Source organism: Rattus norvegicus, chromosome 1 (genome assembly GCF_036323735.1).
Source record: "Rattus norvegicus strain BN/NHsdMcwi chromosome 1, GRCr8, whole genome shotgun sequence".
In the NCBI taxonomy this organism is placed as follows: domain Eukaryota; kingdom Metazoa; phylum Chordata; class Mammalia; order Rodentia; family Muridae; genus Rattus; species Rattus norvegicus.
Window position 1 is genome coordinate 255,759,988 of NC_086019.1, and position 20,569 is coordinate 255,780,556.

The 20,569-nt window shown below is 40.7% G+C and overlaps 1 protein-coding gene across 6 annotated transcripts in view; it reads right to left on the minus strand.

The window, feature by feature from the left end:
- The window catches only part of Nt5c2 (5'-nucleotidase, cytosolic II), a 125,489-nt gene that overhangs the window by 47,191 nt on the left and 57,729 nt on the right, over positions 1 to 20,569 (minus strand). For 4 of the 6 annotated variants that reach the window (XM_002728891.7, XM_063282768.1, XM_039101430.2 and 1 more), the window contains exon 2: positions 14,888 to 15,007. In XM_002728891.7, coding sequence (XP_002728937.1) covers positions 14,888 to 15,007 — 120 coding nt within the window. Of the gene's footprint in view, positions 1 to 14,887; positions 15,008 to 17,052; positions 17,153 to 20,569 lie in introns of those variants that run through there. The other 2 variants (XM_039101429.2, XM_039101431.2) reach the window with 2 other exon arrangements.

Genomic DNA, 20,569 nt, shown 5'->3' on the forward strand with positions numbered 1-20,569 from the left:
AACCTAAAGGCCATCTTACCCTTTATGGTGTCCTTTTGATTTATACTCTTTCTTTAACATCTGTTTTACCACAGGAGAAAATAAACAATAATTACCCGTCCCAATTTTTAACTTGACCTAGAAATACAGTTCATCCTAAATCGACAAACAAGGTTTCTAAATAGCCTCACATACAGGTCTAACAAATGTGCCAGCATCTGCGGTGACGCCCATCAAAAAAATGCTTTATCAAGTGCAATCTGTAACAGTGCTGGGAGTAAAAAACAAAACAAAACAGGAAGGCCTACAGAAATAGTCCTTTTGCAACTTTCACATTTGAAAGAAACCCCTCAAATTCAAATGATATCATAAAACATCAAAATACCGAATTATTTATACCCTGGTTCTTCTCTTTATTCAGTAGTAAAGTTTTAAGAACAGAAATACAACTTCAGAGAGAGCAGGAATAGAGTAGACCAATTCCTTTTACTGTGGCCATAACAAGTAATGATTCAATTTAAATAAACCGTGAGTGCAAGGCCCTGGAGCCACTTCAGAATTTCATACAGAGCCACTCCAGGCTAGAAACACCAACCAATGTGCCTGGTAGCTAACTGGTTACTTCATTAACTCACCACAAAGGTCACAAAAAGGAGACTCAATAACTCAAAGACTCTGAAACATCTGAGAAAATAATAAAAAATAAATAAAAATCAACACATCTGTTTTCCATTACAAGTGGGAGAGGAATAAGAGATTACACTGGAAGCTATTTCTGCCCCCACTGTCCAGAACCAGAGTCAGAGACTGCTTCAATCTCTCACCCTATTTTCTAAAGGTACAACTTATTTTTAAATGCCTTTAAAATCGTAAACGTCACTCAATTCTTTGTAGGCCACCACTGTTTGCTTCTAATCCTTATAAACAAAACCAAAACTGAGCTCTATAGGAGCAAAAGCAGGGCACTTCATGCTGTCTTTCAGACTAGCGCAGGACTTTACAGTACATTGTACATTAACACTATGAGCTTCGGTTGAAGTTAGCTCAGTCTGCCTCCACCTCCAAACTCAGACTGACAGGTTGCTGTTTAATCTTCCGTTTGCTCAGACAACATGTCTTTATGCAGAGAGAAACCAGAGGAAGTGGAATAAGTACACTTACCCTTCCTTGGACATCCTCAAAGACTCCTTCCTCGGGATAAGAATGCAGGATCAACAAACAAGCTGCACTGATCTCCTGAGAACTGTAGCTTATTTGTTAGTGCTGAGAACACAGGCCCTGAGAGGCCCAACAAATTCAGGCACAAAAACACCAGGCTGTATCTCAGGGAATTATATCCTCAGCTTTAAAACTTGAAACCCTACTATAAGGTGGGAAAAACTAATAGCCTGGAATGTTTAACACTGGCCAGTTAAGCATGAAGACAATCCAAATGCAAGGTTCTGTACGAGACAGGAATCACTACCGACAAACACAGAAAAAGCAAATTTACCCCCTAAAGAGGCCCTCCAACAGTACACAAACAATGTGAGCGTCACAGAACGGAGCAGCCTTAGTCGGTCAAAATCATTCCCATTTACTCAGAGCAGGAAAAGAGCAGATAAATAATTAGTTTTAATGAACAGTTCAATTACTTTCCCCTTTTAGATAATAAACAATGTAAGCTACAAGAAGGAAGTACTTCGGTGCCAGACCATTTTTCCAGAGGAAACTAAAGTATTTCTACACCAAACTTTCTTCCCCATGATTTTATTTACTATCTTTAAGAAAACACCTGTGTATACCAATTTGCCCAAAATATTCAGCTCACATGAAAGGATATTTACAGATTTTTGATATAAAGGACATATTCAGAACATTCTAAAAGTTAATGATGAATCTCAGAACAAGGTAAAGTTTGAAAGAAAAATATCTGGAACATTCCCACCTCCTGGCAAATATAATGCACAGGGTTTCTGCAACAGGGGACGAAATATGTAGATCAGAGCTAGATCTAGTGACACAGGACTGTCATGTCAGTTAGTGGGACAGCTAAGGTGAAGGTTCCTAAGCTCAAGGCCTGATTGGTCCATACTGAGGTCAGTCTGGGCAACTTAGTGAAACCTCATCTGAAAATAAAAAAGGGCAGGGGAGTTAGGTGGCAGACACCTTTAGTGCCAGTGCTCAAGAGAAAAAAAGCAGGCAGATCTCTGTGAGTTCTAGGCCAGCAAGGGCTACCACGGGGGGGGGGGGGGGGGAGACGGGGGACGGGGACAGACAGACAGGAATACTGAGATGGACAGTAATTCTTTAACTTAAAAACAAATAACACGTGTTCTGGGCTGGGAAGACAAATGCTTGCTTAGCGCACAAAGTCCTGCACTCACTCCCTGGCACCACATAACCAGGCATGTTGGTGTATACTATAGTCTGGCATCCAAGAAGTGAAGACAGGATATAAGAGTTCATGAACCCTGGCTACGTGTGACCCTGTCTGAAAAAAGCCAAAAGCCAGTGAGAGAGCTCAGTGACTAAAAATGCCTGCATGTATGCCTGTGACCTGAGTTCAATTTCTGGATGCACATATATGTGGAAGGAGCAAACTGACCTTCACATGCATACTGTGGCACACTTGTACACACACACAATAGCCCTTCATGATAAAAAGAACTCATCAACAGAAATAGATGGCAGCTTCCTCAAACAAATAAAGAGCAGCTATGAAAAAAAAGAGCTGAGGCCAGAGGTGGCTCTGTGGCTACAGCACTGGATGTTCTCCAGAGGACCTGGGTTAAATTCTCAGTGCCCACATAATGGTTCACAACTGTCCATAATTCCAGTTCCAGGGGGTCCAACACCTTCCTTTTACCTCCATGAACACCAGACACATATATGATGCATAACTGTAAGCAGAACACATAAATATAAAATACATCTTATAAAAATAAAAATAAAAAACTCAAGAGCTAACTAAAGCTATCCATTCTCGCCTCACTCCAGACTATGCCATACATTCTAGTCAAAGCAGGTGAAAAGAAAGTTTAACACTAAGAAATCAACCTCTTCCTGAGGATGTCAGGTCCTCATATCTGGAAAAGGTTAACCACAACATCATCAAAGCTAACAAATAAGCTCAGGAACTGAACAATGTTTCAAACTCAAACCAATTCTAGGGTTAGAGAGGGATCAGAGACTAAACCACTGGCTGTTCTCAGAGGACTCAATCCCAGCATGCACATGGTGGCTCACAATGGTCTGTAACTCCAGTTCCAGGGAATTTGAAGCCCTCTTCTGGCCTCCTTTTGGACCAGGCACACAAGCAGCATACAGACACAAATACAAAACATGTATACATTTAAGATAACAATAATGATGATGATGATGATAATTTAATAATGATGATAATTATTTTAAAAAAATTCTTTCCCAGAGAGCATTAATGAAAAACCCAAAAACAAAATTTAAAAGGGCACTTTCTGGCTGGAGAGACAGCTCAGTCAGAGAAGCACTGACTGCTCTTCCAGAGGTCCTGACTTTAATCCCCAGCAACCACATGGTGGCTCACAACCATCTGTATTGAGATCTGATGCCCTCTTCTGGTGTGTCTGAGGACAGCCACAGTGTACTCCTACACATAAGATAAATAAATCTTTAAAAAACAAAATGAAAAAAGAGGCACTTTCATGTACTATAGCACCAGAAATAACAAAATATTTGCAAATAAATGTAACAAAACATAAGACCAAAACATTCCATGCTATAAAACACCACTGAGAGAGATTAATCACAAAAAAAACCCTTCAATGTTGTTAAAAAGTAGCAACTCCTCAAAATGATGAGTACAGAGTCAATGAAATACCAACCCTTTTATAGGAATAGACACATTTATCCTATGTAGATATAAATATGCACTATCACAACCAAATTTGAAAGAGAACACAGTTTAAAAACATTGCAATTGGGGTTGGGGATTTAGCTCAGTGGTAGAGCGCTTGCCTAGCAAGCGCAAGGCCCTGAGCTCGGTCCCCAGCTCCGAAAAAAAGAAAAAAAACAAACAAACAAACAAAAAAAAACATTGCAATTTCAAATCTTACTACAGAACTATGATAATCAAGATTCTGTAGTATTGACACAAGGAGAGACAAATATCAACTACACATAACTGAAAGTGCATATATGAGTCCTAAGGATGTCAAAACTGTTCAGCATGAAAATAATCTTTCCAACAGTGGTCATGGGACAACTAGATAGTCCCATGAAAAGAATTACTCTGCCTCCCTTCTTATATAATAAACAAAAGAATGTGCCTAAAATCTAAGTGTAAGCTCTACAACTGTGAGACTCAGGGCCTGGGGAAATTACTCTGTCCATACAATGACTGGCCTGTAAGCAAGCTTAAGAGCCGAGTCTGGTTCCCCAGCATCAGAGTAAAAGGCTCAAAAGCTACACCTGGAAGGACAGGCCTGAGTCCCAGCGTGGGGATCCAGGGACAGGCGACTCCTGGCACATTCTGGCCAGCTAGTCTTGCCAAATTGGTAAACTCCAAGTTCCATGCAAAGTGCTGACTCGAAAATTAAGGTAGAAAAAGAAGCAACTGAGAAAGGCACTTGATGTTGACCTCTGACCTCCATATGTACACCCACACATGAGTGTGACAAGCACACACTTATATAGACACATCACAATTTTGTACACACACACACACAAACTTACTTTTAAAAAGATCTGGCTGGCACTTCTCAAAAGGATATATATGGTCATTAAGAGCATGGATATGAAGCTGTTGTAGAGTGGCTCAGAGGTGAAGTCTGCTCTTCCAGAGGACCTGCATTTGGATCCCAGCATCTGTGCTGGGCAGCTCACAACTGCCTGTAATTCTAGCTCCATGAGACCTAACGCCCTCTCCTAGCTCCTAGTGCACCTGCATTCCCACATGCACATGAGTGTACACAGGCGTACACACAAACATGCATACACTTAAAAAATAAATCTTAAAAAAAAAAACATAAAAATGTAAGGCGTAGTGGCTCACAACTGTAATCAGAACGCCTGGAAAGCTAAGGCTAGTTTGAAGCCAACCTGGGCTACAAAGTGAGAACATGTCTGGGTCTTGTTTCAAGCAAGGTCTCATATAATTTCAGTTGGCTTTGAACTCACTATGTAGATGAGGATGGACTTGAACTCCTGATCCTCTCTGCCTCTACTCCCAAGTGCCAAGATTACAAGAATGACCCTTCAAATCAACTGAGAACTCTTAAAAAAAAAAAGAAAGAAAGAAAGAAAGAAAAGGTAAAGGTAGGTACGTCACTAAGATGGCTATTCTAGTCAACAGACAACAGCAACTGTGTAAGGAAGCAGAGAAACTAATGCTCACATACTAAAGGGTGGACTGACGAAAAATGATACACTGGCATGTACGACTTATCAGTAACGTGAACACAGTCATCATATAGCCAAGCAAATTCTACTCCTACATACATGACCAAAACAAATGTTCATATACAACTTTACACAAATGTTCTTGAGAACGTATCTTAATTTTAGGTTTTTACTGCTGTGACAAAACATCACCAAAAGCAAAAGTTTACTACTTGTCCCAGTTGGTTTCATCACTGAAGGAAGCAGGGGCAGGAACCTGGAGGACGGAACTGACGAAGCAGAGGCCACAGAGCAGCTGCTTACTGGCCTGCTCAGTTTGGTTTATCCTACATCCTAGAATGAACTGCCATTCCACAGAAATCAACTAAGGCTGCCTCTTCTCAGATGACAACAGATTGTGTGAAGTGACAGATACAGAATATTTATACAATGGAATATATTATTAGGCCAATAAAATAAGTTCTGACATGGATAAACCTTAAAAACACTCTTTTTGCTGGGCACAGTGCTACATGGCTACAATCCCAATATTTATAAGGCAGAAGCAGGAAGACCACCACAAGTCCAAGGCGAGCCTCAACCACAGACTATGAGAACCATCTCTCAAAACACACACATTCAATGAAGGTGTGTGAAAATAATGGTAATGGGACTAAAGATACAGCTCAGTTGGTGTTAAATCCCAGCACCAATAATCTAGGAGTGGTGATGGAGACCTGTAATCCCAGCCCTCAGGAGATGGATCCAGGAGAATCAGAGTTCAAGTTCATCTTCGCTGCATAAGCAGTGTGTGGGTAGTCTGGGTTATAAGACCCTATCTATTAAAAAAAGAAGGCTGAATGTTGCAGGATATTTGATCTCACTGTGAACCCAAGATTGTGTTACTACTGAAAAAAACTACTCCCACTTGTGGTGAGGCTCAGTCCTTAGCACACACCTTTAATCCCTCTGGCTGGAATACAAGCACACCCTTAGTACACACCTTTAACCCCAAAAGATGAAGGTAAAGTTAGTTTGTAGAAGGAAGCATCCACGTTTGAAAATGATGTCTAACTGAGGGGCAGACAAAGTGACAAACCAGGGAAAGTTTTGACAGAATGAGTCAGAAGTGGGATATGCCCAAATCCCATGAGAACAGACAGGAACAAGAAGCTACTTAAGAGAACAATATAGGGGTTAGGGATTTAGCTCAGTGGTAGAGCGCTTGCCTATCAAGCTCAAGGCCCTGGGTTCAGTCCCCAGCTCCGAAAAAGAGAACCAAAAAAAAAAAAAAAAAAAAGAGAGAGAGAGAGAGAGAGAGAGAGAACAATATAGAAAGAAAGGAGAGAGAAAAAAGGAAGGGGCAGTTTTACAGAGACAGTTATAGAGAGGCAGGTAGCAGAGAGAAGCAGCTAGACTCAGGTAAAGACAGAATGGGCCAAAGAATGAGCAGGAGCTAGATTGGAACAGATGGCCAGAGTTAGTGTGAGGCCAAGCAGAGCAATTCAAGAGAGGAGAGAGAGGGAGAGAGAGAAGCCAAAGTCAATGTGTCAGCTTGGAAAGGAGCTTGAGACAGAACAGCTGTATTGAACTAGTCAGTCAGGGCTTAGAAAGAAAAAGAAAGGGCAGTCTTATTCAGCAGTCTCTGAGGCTGAAAACATTCTAGGTCTAATAAGATTGTCCAGAGGCGGGCTGGAGAGATGGCTCAGCGGCTAAGAGCACCGACTGCTCTTCCAAAGGTCATGAGTTCAATTCCCAGCAACCACGTGGTGGCTCACAACCATCTGTAAAGAGATCCAATGCCCTCTTCTGGTGTGTCTGAAGACAGCAACAGTGTACTTATATATAATAAATAAATAAGGGCTGGGGATTTAGCTCAGTGGTAGAGCGCTTGCCTAGGAAGCGCAAGGCCCTGGGTTCGGTTCCCAGCTCCGAAAAAAAAGAACCAAAAAAAAAAATAAATAAATAAATAAATAAATAAATCTAAAAGAAAAAAAAAAGATTGTCCAGAGGCTAGAAGCTTCCAGGACTAGACTAGGTCTGGTTAGCACACAAGGCAGTAAGCTTCAAGGATGACAATTATATCAGGGAAATAAAAGTTACTATTACAGCTGAAAAAAACAAACAAGTACTCTGCATTCTACATTTCTATGCAAAATTTATGATGTTGATTTCACAGAAGAGACAAATCCAGACTGCCAGAAGCATTCGAGGTCGGTGGGTAGAGGGTATTGAGAGGTTGGGTAACTGTTACCCAACTACATCTACTTAGGACTAAGATCTAGTGTTTCATAACATTGTAGGGTGACTATGATTTGAAATAATTTAGTATTTATTATAAATGAATGGTAGAAATCAGTCCCATGCCCCCCAACACAAAGATAAATATTTAAAGAGATAAAATGTTAATTACTCAGATTTGGTCATTATGCTTTATATATACATGTATCCAATTATCATAGAGTACCAAATAAATACAATCAACCACGTGTCTCAATTTGTTTGAAAAAAACAAAAACATTCAATGATATCTTTCAGTGGTTGAGAGAAATTAAAATTTACCAGTCTCCCCTGATAGTTGCTCTTTGCAAACCTGATATGCAAAGTGATTTCAAAAGAAATTATGAACATTTCTAAGTCTACTAGTACTAACATGCTAATACAGGTACTAAAGAATTATTTTATGAATGCCAACAAAATCATTTTTATTTTACTTCATTTAATTAACTTAAGAAGAAATCATTATTCAATGGGTTTAAATACTGTCAAGATTTTGAAGATTTAAATTCAATTTAAGTGATAATTTCAGGGCATGGGAAAATGAGCTCAGTGGTTAAGAGTACAAATCTCTCTTGCAGCAGACCCAAGTTTTGATTCCCAAAACCTGTGTAGATAAGCAGTTCACAAACACCTGTATTTCTGGCTCCAAGAGGATCTGATATCTCTGACCTCTGAGGTCACACACACACACACACACACACACACACACACACTCTCTCTCTCTCTCTCTCTCTCTCTCACACACACACACACACACACACACACACACACACACACACACACACTCTCACACTCACTCACACACAAATCAGGGTGGGGGATAAAATAAATCTTAAACGAAAACTTCAGCTGGGCAGTTGTAGTTCACTTCTTTAGTCCTAACACTGAGGAGGCAGAAGCAGGTGGATCTCTGTGAGTTTGAGGCCAACCTGGTCTATAGATTGAGTTCTAGGACAGCCAGGGCCACACAGAGAAAACCTGTCTCAAAACTCCAAAAGAGAGGGTGGGTTTAGGAAAGAGAGAGAGAGAGAGAGAGAGAGAGAGAGAGAGAGAGAGAGATCAAGCAGGCAGGCAGAGAGGAAGGGAAAAAGGGAGGGAGAGAGGGAAGGAAATTTCAAGGCCAGACATGGTGCAGCCTTTAATCCCAGCACCTGGGAAGCAGAGCAGGTGAATCTCATTGAGTTTGAGGCCAGGTGTACACAGCAATCTCTAGGACAGCCAGAGTTATAGAGTGAGATCTTATCTCCAAAATAATATTAATTATTATAATTTCAGATAAATATGTAAATGTTTCTATATATTTTAAAGACAAAGAAATTGCACATTTTTCTTTTGAGATAAACTCTCATTTCTGGAAGCTATGCTGGCCTAGAATTCACAATGTAGCAAAGACTAGTCTCAAACTACTGGCAGTTATTTCTGCCTCAGACTCCTGAATGCTCAGACTATAGGTGCAAGCCATTATACTGCGCCGCCATGTTTTTAAAAGTAATGCAAAGGACTGCTTAACTACAAATTCAGAAGCTCAATTATCAAATTTCAATACAATAAAACCTACTAAATTCATTATCTATGTCCACAAAGAAAAAGCCAATTCCCTATATTAAAGAAAGTTAATGATCAGTGCTTCAAAATGATAAAGCCAAATACCTGATTCCAGCATCACAGGTACCGTCAGCGTGAAGAACTGATGAAAAATCAGACGGTTCCATTGTGGGTCTGATGACTATAAATTCTGATCAGAGCTGAACACTACTAATTCCCAGGTGTACACAGAGATGATCGTCTAATGTGCTTCTTTCAGGTACTGTGACATCTAAACGTACTGACTACCTTCTGATTACAGCATAACATTCCAATGAAGGGTTTGGCCAGACAATTATCCTCACGTCAAAAACTTCGCAATCATAACAAGGAAATGAAGGCAGAACAACAGTTACACATCCTGCGGGTCAGTTTCCTAATAATGCATCACCCTCATTTCTATGCTAAAATGCAGAACACCAGCAGGAAGCAAATGATAACCTTGGTGATGAGACAAGGAAGGAGCTAATGAACTAATCAAAGCACTTACTTCCTGGGGATGGTTACATGCTCACTGGATACGGACACTTACTGAGCAAACATCATGACCTAAGTTCACATCCCTAGCACCCACATAAAAGGCCAAACATGGCAATGTGCACCTGTAACCTCCACACTGAGGGAGGCGGAGACAGGAGGGATCACTGGGGCTTGCTTCAATGAGAGGGCCAGACTCAAAAAGGATGATGGTGGGTGTCTTGCTCCATCATTCTGTTTCACTCTTTGAGCAGGCAAAGTCCTAAGTTTGAGCCCCAGCACTGCATAAAACTGAGCATGAAGACAGAGACCTGCAATTTCAGTGCTCAAGATAGAGGCAGGAGGGTCAGGAAGTTGGCTGTTATTTCAGCTATATACCATGTTTGAAGCCAGCTTGGAATACATACGACACTGCTCAAAAATAAACACAAGCTGGGCGATGGTTTGAGCAACATTAGTCCCTGCACTTAGGAGACAGAGGCAGGCAGATCTCTGTGAGTTCGAGGCCAGCCTGGTCTACACAGTGAGTTTTAGGACAGCCAGGGCTGTTAACACGAGAAAACCTGTCTCAAAAAACAAAATAAACAAACATACAAAGGAAGAAAAGAAGGAAGGAAAATAGTAAAAACTAAATGGTTTTTATTTGTTCTGTGGAAATGTCCTCCAATCTTCTATCTTGGAAGAAAGCTTGATAGTGTGCAGGGTGTTCTAAAGATAAATGAACTATTCAATCCTGCAGGGAAGCTTAATTAGGCTCAGAGAGAAAATAACTCCAACACTTCAGGAAGTCCCTGAAACTTACCAAGCTCACTAAGGCCTTCCTTTCCTAAACATAAATAAATAAGCAGTAAGGACCACTGTTTAGATTTGGTCTATTGCTATGTATCGTAATGTTAAATTTTATACTTAAAGGCATATGAGTGACTTTTTACGTTTATAAGCTTTTGTTGTGTAAACCTTGTTCCTTGACTTAAAACTATTCGTTAAATAAAATTGGCCAGGGGTTGGGGATTTAGCTCAGTGGTAGAGCGCTTGCCTGGCAAGCGCAAGGCCCTGGGTTCGGTCCCCAGCTCTGAAAAAAAGAAAAAAGAAAAATAAAATTGGCCACAAACAATAACTGGAGAGACGGGTTTGGAGTGACCTGGAGAGAGAGAAGAGACCAGGGTAGAAAGAGGAAGAACAAGAGAGAAAAGGAAGCCGCAATGAGGGGAGATGGACCATGTGAACACATGGCCAGGAGAAACAGCAAGTATCTGGGGTACACCTCTGGGGAGCTAGCCAGTCCAGCAGTTAGAAGAGTAGACTAGGGGTTTGACAATTAAAATGCCAAAGCCAAATAAAATAACCATAGTCTAAGTCTCATTTATTTGTAAGCTAATTGGAAATAAACTTAAATCGCCTATACTACAGACCACCAAGAGAGCACACTCAAACGGCAAAGCTGCTTAAAAACAGATTCAGACAGGCTGAACAGCTGAAAGCAGCAGACAACCTCAGCTGCCAAGAACACTCTCAAAGCAGCCCAGCTGCCAAGGGGAGGCTTAGACCACAGACAGGCTGAGCAGATCTTTTCCAACCTCTGCAGCAGCCGATACACTGTACAATGAGCTCAAGATTCCCAGCTTTCAAAACCTGTCACCCATGCTGGGTGGACTTTTGGAGAGAACTGCCTTTGACTCGTTTCTGCTCCTGTAAGTAACCCCAATAAAGCCCACTGGTTCACTATGTTGGACTCTGGTGGTAGCCTTCCTTTGGTCTGTTGTCAGTTTCCTATGTGGGCTCAGTAGATACTTGTTGGTATCTCCCCAGGAATAGTGTCACACATCGTCACTTAAATACATTTTTGTTTTTCAAATTTTTGTATATTTGAGAAGGTCTCATGTAGCCTATACTGGCTGACCTTGGTAAAACTTACCTTGAACTCCTAATCTTTCCCCATAAGTGCCCTGATTACAGGTGTGTGCCACCATGCTGGGCCAATTAAATTTTGGGAGTAGAAGGAAGAGAGAATATTTGAAGCAAGGTCTCATGTCTCAAATTTTTCATCAACTAAGAAAATATTGTTTGGAAAATTAGCTCAAGATGTGTATTTTATAATGTAACAACAGTTAATGATAAAATACTGTATACTTAAAAATGGTTAAGAAATCTTTGTTCCTCTTTTTTTTCTTTTAGAGTGGGGGATGTTACTTCAGACAGGGTCTCATGCAGCCTAGGCTAGCCTTGAATTCACTACCTAGCCAAGACTGATCCTCAACTCCTGATGCTCTGTTCTTTAGCCTCTGCTAGCTTAATGAGAGAGTTTAAGTATTCTCACCACAAAACAGTTAACACACACACATGCACATCCATAAAACTCTATGTTCCTCTGCACAAACATACAAGCCCAGGCATGTGCACATGGATAGACTGGCTGGGAATCAGCCTCAGATAGTATTCCTCAGGTGTCACAACAGTTTTTGAGACAGGATTTCTCACAGATTAGCCAGCCAGAGAGATCTAAGACTCCTGTATTCACTCACCTGCCCAGTGCTGGGGTTACAGATGTGTGTCACCAGGCTCGACTTTCACCTCACCCACGGGGCTGCCTCCCCAGACTCAGTGCATACTAACTGGCTTATTTAGCCCTCCACACTATACCTATTTAAAATGTTTGAAATCATATGCATCATTTTTGTCGATTTTGGAAATAGATACATACTTTTTAAAAAGCAAATACTTGGCAAGAGTACAAGAAACCATTTTTTAAATTAAAAAGTGTTTTATTAAGACGGAGTGAAAAAGCTCAGTATTGAGAGTCCTGGGCCCAAGTCCCAGCAGAGCATTTACCTAGCATGTAGGATCACATCACACTACTCCTGCATCACACAAAAACCAACAACCCAACAAACGAAATGTGAAAATGGCTTAAACAAGGACTTCTGGACACACCTACAATACCAGCCATCAGAAGTCTCAGGTAGGAAGGTTATAAGCATAACCAAATGTGATGCACATACTGAGTCTTAACTGTAAAAAACTGTAAACCTTGAGAGATGTTTTTGTTATTACCTCCATTGTTTCATGTTACTCCTACCTTATGAAAAATGTAGGGTGTGGAACCCATCTAAATTATTACAAGAAATACCATCCTAAATGAGTCAGAAATGTGTTTCAGTTATGGCATGCAATTAGGATGCTCAGCAGATGCTGCCTGCTAGAAATGTTAGTGTTTCTCTCTCTTCACTGTGTAACCTAAGCACCGTTTCACCTCCCAAAAAGTGCTGCATCCAAATCTATCCATCCTCTGGAGCTGCAGGCTGCACATCAGATCCCCTGCCCATCCGGTATTTACATTTCAGTTCCGTAACAGTTACACTGACTACACAGCAGTCATTTTAGAATGATTTTATGGTCGAGGGTCACTATATTAAAGGGTTGCAGCATTAGAAAGGTTGAAAATCATTGCTCTAGAGCCTAAAGACTAACCAAATAGTAAGATATAAATATACAGAACACCTTCATTCAACAGAATATTTGTGCTATATATTTTTTCACTCAAGATGGGATCTCATGTAGCATAAGATGACCTTAAACTTGTGGTGTAGTTCAGGAAGATCTTGAACTTTTTATTCCTCCGTCTTTGCCTTCAGGGTAATGATGTTACAAGCATGTGCCACTATGCTCATTTGTATTATGCTAGGGATCAAACCCAGGACTTTGTGTGGCGAGGCAAGCACTCTGCCAACTGAGCCCTATCCTCAGCTTTGTTTTCTTTATACAGATAAGCATGCCCTTTTAAAGCCCAAGAGATGGCTGACTAGGTAAAACACTTAGCGGCCTGAGTCCACTCTCTGGAAACCACAGTAGGAGATCAACTCCTCAACACTGTTTTGTGACCCACTTAACACACATATTACATACACTCAAAATAATACAATAAACATTTAAAAGTTTTAAAATTCTGTTCTATACTTCTTCTATATCAACACACCACAAGGAAGGAGTCATCAATTCCCATTCTATAATTTGGAGATTTGACAGGAACCAAAAATGTTCCGCTTTTGCAGGGCTTAAGGAACAATAAATAGCGTAACACCCAGAATGCTACATAGTGACCTGCCACTAGTGAAGGATCATCAGCAAAGAATAAACCAACTGGGGTTGGGGATTTAGCTCAGTGGTAGAGCGCTTGCCTAGGAAGTGCAAGGCCCTGGGTTTGGTCCCCAGCTCTGAAAAAAAGAACCAAAAAAAAAAAAAAAAAGAATAAACCAACTACTAACCAGGCTACACGTCCACTCTTTTCTGTGTAGACTGCCAAGGTCAGAAATATGTAACACTTCTCTAATAAATACTAACACTGTGAACAAACTGTTATTCTGTATTTTGCGTTTTTATCTCTTTGAGACAATGACTTATATAGGTCAAGCTGGCCCTGAACTCAATACCCTCCTGCCTCTACTCCCCATGTGCTGACATTGCAAGTATGTACACCTGGGTTGAGTAAACAGAGTTTTAAATTCTATCTAAAAGTTCTTAATCAGTTTATAGCAAGCAGCAGGTAAGTACTTCATCCTCATATGTTTGGTAACCTGAGTTAAATCGCAGAATCGCAGAACCCACATAAAGATGGACGGGGAGAACGGAAGTCACGCAGTTGTCCTCTAACTTCTACACGAACACTGGCATGGCCACAAGCATGCATGCACACACATGCAAATACATCATCATCATAAATAAGGTTTAAAAAATAATCTCAGTGTCAGCTAGCCATGGTAGTACCTGTTGTCCTGGCTACCTGGAAGGAACTGAAGGAACACTAAGCCTGTGCATTCAAGGCCAGCCTAAGTGAACAGCAGACCTCATTTTAAAAGAAAGAAACCTAGATGTAATGGTGCACATCTATAATCATAGCACTTGAAAAACTGACGCAGAAGGACCCTCAGGAGTTCAATACCAGCAAGGTCTACATGAAACTAGCAAGAAGAAAGGTAAAAACACATTTTAATCCAATTAACTAGGTGCAATTTTCTAGCAAATTCAGACTTTCTTCAGGACTTTTACTAGAAGCTATAGGATGTGTACCGGTGTGCTACAGTTAGAAGCCTTAATGTCATTTGATTTGAATTAGAAGCTAGCTATATGCTCTGTGATAAATTACTTAACGCCTTTATATATTAATTCCATCAGCTTCAGAATAAGAGTAGAAGTGTACACTCCCTAGAGGTGTTCTAAGGAGAACTCATCTTACCGGTGATAGGCTTCTCGACGGTACTTTTTCAGGGCATGCTTATCCATGTTAGCAGGCACATCTGCTGCGTTCTGTAAGCGGTCACTCCAGGAAGTCATCATTTTATTTGTAGGATGAATTCTAGAGAAGAAAACCAACAATTTAGTGGTTTGATTTTGGCACCCATATACTGATACACCATTTAAAAAATCTTTTTTAAACTGCTGCTGTTAAGATGTGTGTCCCTCACCGCATTAGGAACAACATCAGGGACAGAGGGGACAGCTAAGTATCTGTGCATAAGTACTTTGATTCCTAGGCTATTCTTAGATCTCACTTTCCTTGAAGTTTTCACTTGTATTATTTTGTTCTGTTTTGCTTTTAACTACTGTTAGAGATCAAAAGCAGAGCCTCACATAACCAAGCAAGCATTCTACAACTGAGCTACACTTTTATTATTCTGAGCATGCTAATATCATGACGGTAAGCCAATTCTAAATAAAACAAATGTGTAGTTGTTAAAAATATGGCAATATTCACATAAGAAAGCAAAGTTGTAGCTGTGTCCTCCAGGTTGGATGTAACAAACTGCCTTCATGAATCACTGAAGATTCAGTGTCTCTCCCACTGAAGACTATCAAGGGATCAGGCCTACTGACACTCCTTCACGGAGGGAAGACTTGGGGGCTGCACAAAATCCACCATTCCTCAAGATCATATACGAGATTATGTAAAGGGTTGAGATTCCTCAGTGGCACAGATGTTTTGTTGAGTAGTTCCCACTGTACATAAAACTTTACAATGGTATGGCTGCCTGAAAGCCCCTCATGAGACCAGAGAGGTCACAGGCCCTAGCGTAGGACCGACATACTATTATTTCTGCTAAATGGACACACCAAGCCAACTCCTGATGACTTATATTCAGATTAGTGCATCTCTTTTTTTTTTTCCGGAGCTGGGGACCGAACCCAGGGCCTTGCGCTTCCTAGGCAAGCGCTCTAACACTGAGCTAAATCCCCAACCCCCAAGTGCATCTCTTAACAATCTTCATCCGGCACAATTCACAGGGTGGGACCAGAGGCAGCTCCATAGAAAAGCAACTGCTGGGAACATTTATGGACCTGGGTTCAATCCCAACATCATGAAAAATCAATTTTTTCATTGTAGTTAAGTCATGAGCACCAGCTTTTTGCCCCACCCCTTTTCTTTTTGGTGCCAGATTGAACCTTGCTATGCCATATGAAGCCCTCTCCTATGACTTCCTTCCATTTGTCTCATTGCTTTATCCACAGATGTTTATAGCATTTGCCTCAGCATATACAATAAATTGTCAAAACCAACACTCAAAATATTTGTTATCACAGAGGCTGGTGAGAGGGCTCAGTGGTGGAGAGTAACTGACTACAGTCCCAGCGCCCACACCAGGCAGCTCACTACCACCTGCATCCACTTTAGAGGATGTGATGCTGTCTTGACCTGCACATACAACACACACACACACACACACACACACACACACACACAATGTTTTAAGAATCTACATACCAAAGAAATGGCCAACAAATTTCAAAAAGGGTAAGGCTGGGAACAGTACACATATTTTTGCATATCACATTTCTAAATGCCAAGAATGCCTTTGATCAGTATCTCAGTGTCTGTCTCTCTTTCTCTCAACTATCGGCCTCATGAAATTCAAATTTCAGCCCTATTCCAGTCATCATGCACAACAAACTTAGTACACAGACAGAAATACATGTACTACTCCTCCCATGTACAGGCATGGTAGTTTATACCTGTAATATCAGCACTTGGGAGGCTGAGGCAGGAAGACTGTCAAAGTTCAAGACCAGCCTTAGTCTACATAGTGAGTTAGAATACCCTAAGCTAATGTTAGTCTACACAGTGAATTAGAATACCCCAAGCTAATGTGGAAGACCCTGTTTCTAACAGATCCATCAACACACACACACACACACACACACACACACACACACACCCGCACATGTAAATATGTGAAAAAAGTGCTAACCCTACATATTTCAAGCTTTTTATATAAGCCTAAAGACCCAAAAATACTGCCCAAATTCCTTTTAATGCTTTAAGTGAATCTGTAAAAATCTAACCCTTGGTTGGTTTACAAATGTGTTCAAATCCTGGCTTGATAAATGTCGTAATATTTTGCTAACCTCTCAACATCAGGCTTTAGAACAAAGTCCCTTGTTCTCTGGTGGAAGATGACAAAGCTGAGAAGATTCTGTCAAGTTAGAGATGCAGTTCCTGTTGCCTTGACAACCTGTTTTTCTGTTTGAAGCAACAGCCTTGTCCTGTCTCTACTCTGAAATTCTAACTAGAAATACAAACTCAGCAGGGCCTATTGGCCTGTAATCCAGCACGTTAGAGGTAAAGGTATGGAGGTAGGGAAGTCAAGGCCAACAGTAGCTTCATAACAAGTTTGAGGCCAGCCTACAATACATGAGACTTCATCTTCGAACAAGGAGAAGTAGAAGGTGCTAAAGCCAATGGCTGGCATGCAAGTGCTTGGTTTATAATGCTCGAACCTACAATGTTTTAATACTTACAGCCTCTTCACAAAGCACTTTATGCTTAGAAAAATGTATAGCCAATTTCTACTTTCATGCCAAAACTTTACAATCCCCATCACGTGACAAAGGTTCTCATCATATCATAAAGTTTTCCATGTCAATTTAAGTATATTAAATTTTATCAAATTTACTCTTCTACCCATAGACAGAACTATTTCAAGAATTCATTCATAAAATCTACTTGAAAAGTAAACCAGAGGCAGTACGATAAGAAGGCTCAGTCGGTACAGTGCTTGTCTCCAAACCATGAGTACCTCTGTAGCAGAGCATGAGCCCTGAGGTTAAATCCTAGAGCCCAATGGCCAGAGGCCAACGAAAGGACCTGTTTCAAAGGATGTGGAAAGCATTTCTGAAATGACACCCCAAGCTCTCTTCTGACCTCCACAAGCTCATAATGCACAAAAATAATTATAAATTAACAAACACAAAACAAAAATAAGACTGGGGGGGGGGGGTACACGTCAGTTAGAGTGCCTGTCTAACAAGTATAGGCCTAGGCTCAAATCCAGCACCACATAAACTGGCTGTGGTGATACACAACCATAATCCCAACACTCAGGGTGGGAACAGGTTTAGTAATTCAAAGTCATCTTCAAATGGAGTTCCAGGCTGGGTTGCATGAAACTTTTTCATAACAAGTAAGTTGTGCACAACTCAATGGTAAAACACACACTGGCCTCCCACACAAATGTGAAGTTCAGTCTCTAACACTATAAAACTAATAATAGTAAATCTGGGACTGAGAGTGTAAAGATAATGGAGTGCTTGCCTAGCATGCATAAAAACCCCATGTTCAGTCCACCATGCCAGGTGTGCTGGTAGAGCCTGTGATGTCACCACTCTGTCATAGAATTTCAGGTCATCCTCAGCTATGTACAAAGTCTGAGAATAGCTTAGCTTGTCTTGATATAATAAGCTAAGTAAAAAATAAAACAAAACTTTCCCATTCCACACTGCACATCCTGCCTGTCTCATCGTTAGCTTACAGTCTGTTTTCCATCAGATGCAATGGTGGGAAGAGAACATGAGACAAATGCTTCTTGAGCATCATGTTAAAACAGACAAAGTAGAAGAGAGCATTGCCTATAAATTCAAATCAGAAAGCATAATTTATAAAACTTTTCCAAAAATACAAAAGTAGAGAAAACACAGTCCATAGCTGGGTGGTGGTAGTGCACACCTTTAACCCCAGCAGTCAGATCTCTGTGAGTTCGAGGTCAGTATGGTCTACAAGTGCAAGTTCTAGGACAGCCAGGGCTACACAGAGAAACCTTAGCTCAGAAAAAAAAACAAAGCAAACCAAAATTTAAAAAAAAAAAAAAAACAAAAAAAACCACAGTCCATAACTATATTAACATTTCATTTATTCCAAATACATACATTTAATCTAAAATAAGGAAATTATTGAACAAGTCCAAACTGAAAATTAAATAAAATGAAGCTATACTCAAAATATATCAACTTCAAGAAAACAAGCAAAAAGTTTACAGAGTTATATCTTAAAAGTAGGGGTTGGGGATTTAGCTCAGTGGTAGAGCGCTTGCCTAGCAAGCGAAAGGCCCTGGGTTTGGTCCCCAGCTCTGAAAAAAAGAAAAAAAAAGGAAAAAAAAAAAGAAGAAGAAAAAAGTAAACATGGGGGGCTGGAGAGATGGCTCAGCGGCTAAGAGCACCCGACTACTCTTCCAGAGGTCCTGAGTTCAATTCCCAGCAACCACATGGTGGCTCACAACCATCTGTAAAGAGATCCAATGCCCTCTTCTGGTGTATCTGAAGACAGCTACAGTGTACTTATATATAATAAATGAATAAATAAAAAAAAAAGTTTAAAAAAAAAAAGGAGGGCCGGAGAGATGGCTCAGCGGCTAAGAGCACTGACTGCTCTTCCAGAGGTCCTGAGTTCAATTCCCGGCAACCACATGGTGGCTCACAACCATCTATGATGAGGTCTGATGCCCTCTTCTGCTGTGTCTGAAGACAGCTACAGTGTACTTATATATAATAAATAAATAAATCTTTAAAAAAAAAAGTTTAAAAAAAAAAGGAAATATGGGGGTGGGAGGGGCCCTCAGTAGAGTCTAAAGCCCTAGGTTCGATCCCAGCATACGTTCATGCACACGCACACACACAAACCCAAAGTGTACTAAGAGCAACTAATAGTCGACTAAGTCCTGGACTGGTAGCCATAACAGTGACATCACCCACAGTCCTAAGCAACCTGAAGAAGCAAAGACAGAACACAGCTGTCAGCCTGGGAAATAATACAGTGGGGCCTTGATTCAAATCAGAAAACGAAAAGCAGACCACCCCCATCCCCACGCCAAAAAGTTCCAAACCAGTACTAGAAATGAGAATTAACCATCAAGGCCATGACTAGGACAAGTGAGTTGTGAGAGTTGTTTATTTAGTTTTCTCTGCTGAGGCTCAAAGCCAGGATCTTATGCATTCCACGCAAGCACTCCACCACTGGGCTGTATATACATCCAGGATCTTATGCATTCCAGGCAAGCACTCCACTACTGCGCTGCATATACATCCAGCACCAAGACACTTTTAGCATTAGCTGAAAATTAGGTAATAATGTTACACTCCTCTCTAACATCTTTATGTGTGTGGATGTTCTGTTCCATCGGCATAACTAGTACCTGAAGAGATGAGAAGAGGGCATCAGATCCATTCCAACTACAGTTAAGGATAGTTGTATGCTACCACAGAGGTGCTGGGAACTGTGCCTGGGTCCTCTGGAAGAACCACTAGTACAACTAACTACTGAAGCATCACTGCAGTTCAATGACACACTAGTTTTTAAAGTCATAGTAGTATTGTAGTTGTGTAGGGTAGTCTCCTTGTGATAGTCAAACCAAAATATTCAAGAGTAAGAAATGCCTTTATATCTTATTTTTAAGTGGTTCTAAATTTAAAACAATGTATGTAGAGCCAAGCAGATGGCTTGGCAGTAAAGGCAAGGGATCTGCTGCCAAGCATGACAACCTGAATTTATCCCCAGAACCTCCATGTTGGAAGGAGAGATAGCCACACACACCCAGTAGCACACATGCACCCCCACATATACACACAAGATAAATAAATTTTAAAAAACATA